The 2,171-nt window shown below is 22.0% G+C and overlaps 1 protein-coding gene across 1 annotated transcript, besides 2 other annotated features; it reads left to right on the forward strand.

The window, feature by feature from the left end:
- Window positions 1-11: 11 nt before the first annotated feature.
- EDI_180560 (uncharacterized protein) lies at window positions 12-2,168 on the forward strand (the record flags this gene model as incomplete). The annotated part of the gene is made up of 1 exon (XM_001734884.1): window positions 12-2,168. One exon carries the CDS (start codon window positions 12-14, stop codon window positions 2,166-2,168), a length of 2,157 nt encoding a protein of 718 aa, XP_001734936.1.
- Window positions 626-647: a sequence feature (AT_rich).
- Window positions 1,025-1,092: a sequence feature (AT_rich).
- Window positions 2,169-2,171: the final 3 nt, after the last annotated feature.

Consider the following 2,171-nt stretch of genomic DNA (forward strand, 5'->3'; position numbering starts at 1 on the left):
TAATGGTTAGAATGTCAATCACTGAAGTTCCTTTAAATTGGTATTTACAACAAAAGAAATTATTACAAAATAAAGAATTAACAAGAAAATGGTTTATAAGAATAACTAGTAGTATTTATTCATTACATCAAGAATCAATTGGTCATGGATCATTATCATTAAAACATATTTTTATTAAAGATGATGAAATAAAATTAGCATTTTTTGATTTAATTACACCAATATCAACAGTAATAGCAAAAGATTTAATTTCATTAAAAAAATTATGGATTATTTTAGGATGGTATTATTTCTATGAAAATATTAAAGAAAGTGAATTAGAGAAATCATCATTTTTAACTAAATTACAAATTATCTTTCCTGAAACAATTAATATTCAAAAAGCAAAAAGTGTAGAAGAAATAATGTCTATAATTCAATCATTTGATCCAAAAACGAAACAACTTTTTCGTAATTTATTAACAGAACAACCTTTTCTTTTTACATTAACAGAATATTTTAATCAACAAAAAAATATTAGTCAGAAAGTTAATGAATATAAACCATATTTTACTACAATTGATGATTTATATTGTAATAATTGTACTTTTGTTCCTGCTGATATAATTTCATCTTGTCAATATACAAAAAATAATAATATTTATTTAGCATCAAATGGATGTCTTTATAAATTTAATATAACTCCAATCTCTATCATTTGTAATAATGATTCTCCTTTTATTTATTCTCCTTTTATCAAAAATAAATCATATGGAATTGAAATGTCAAGTACAAATAATAATAGAAATACATTTTCTGATGTTCTTTTAAAAACTTTATTTTTATCAAGATCAGTCTTAGTAATGATAGATGGATCAGCATATTCACTTCATTATAATTTCCCAACTTATCTTATTGAATTAGCAAATGCATTTAATATTCAAGTTGATGTTTATCAACCTTATAATTATTTATATTCTCAACTTAAAAGTTTATCAGTTACTATTCCTCTATTAAAACAAATATTAAATACTAATGAAACATCAAAAATAATTAAATTAATGGAATTAAATCCTAAATTAAAGAAATTAAAAACAATTATTAAAAATAATACAATTTCTTCTCTTCTTGTTAATGATGAAAGTTATTTATGTTTTGATGTTTTCTGTACTGAATGTAAATCAATTAGAACATGTCCACATGCATTTTTATGTTGTATTAAAAATTTAAATGATGGTACAATTGTTGGATATGCTACAACTATTGATGTTTTATTAGAACCTAATTCATCTAATCAATCATCATTTTCAACATATGAAAATACTACTTTAAAATATATTTCTAATTCTGTTGAACAAAAACTAAATTCACCAATTACTCAACAAATAATAAAAGAAGATATCACCCAAAGAACTAGACAACAATCATCATCTAATAGAAAAATTGATTCAAAATTAATTAAACAAAATACTTTTATTAATTCAAATGAAACACAAAAACTTACTCCATCTTCTCATTTATCATCAACTCCATTGTCTGGTTGTTATTATCCACTAGAAAAACATCAAGAATCAATAAGAAAAATAGATGAAACAAATTATGGATTTGTATGTGATTTAGTTGTTTATTCAATCCAACCAACATCACAACATGAATATACTTCTCAAATAATGATAATTTCAAGTATAAAAAGTGTAGAACCATTAAAATTAGCACGTAATTTAAGAAGTGAAGGATTTATAATTCAAACATTATTTAAAGAAGATATTAAAATGGAAGAGGCAAAAAAAATAATAAAAGATTATAATTGTGATAGGTTGATTCTTTTTGATGGAGGATTTAAAATTATCAATGAGGATGAAATAATTGAAATAAAAAATATTAATGAAGTTGTTTTAGAAATTAAATCTGGAAATCCAATTAATTTTGAATACACAACACTAAACAAAGTAGATATTGGAAGTATTATGTATAATGAAACATCAATTAAAGATATGCATCCAGAAATTATCAAAGCTATGATTATATCTTTTGAAAATGAAGATATTTTTATTAAAAAATATCCAACAATCAAAAAATCTTTTGAAACAAACCAAAATACAAAAGAATCACCACAAGTAATGATCATTCTTAAACAATATGATGAGGAATATGTTGAATTTATTGGAAAGAAGAAGAAAAAGAAATAAAAA

The sequence above is a fragment of the Entamoeba dispar genome, genomic scaffold (genome assembly GCF_000209125.1).
Source record: "Entamoeba dispar SAW760 scf_1105229458711 genomic scaffold, whole genome shotgun sequence".
NCBI lineage: Eukaryota > Evosea > Mastigamoebida > Endamoebidae > Entamoeba > Entamoeba dispar.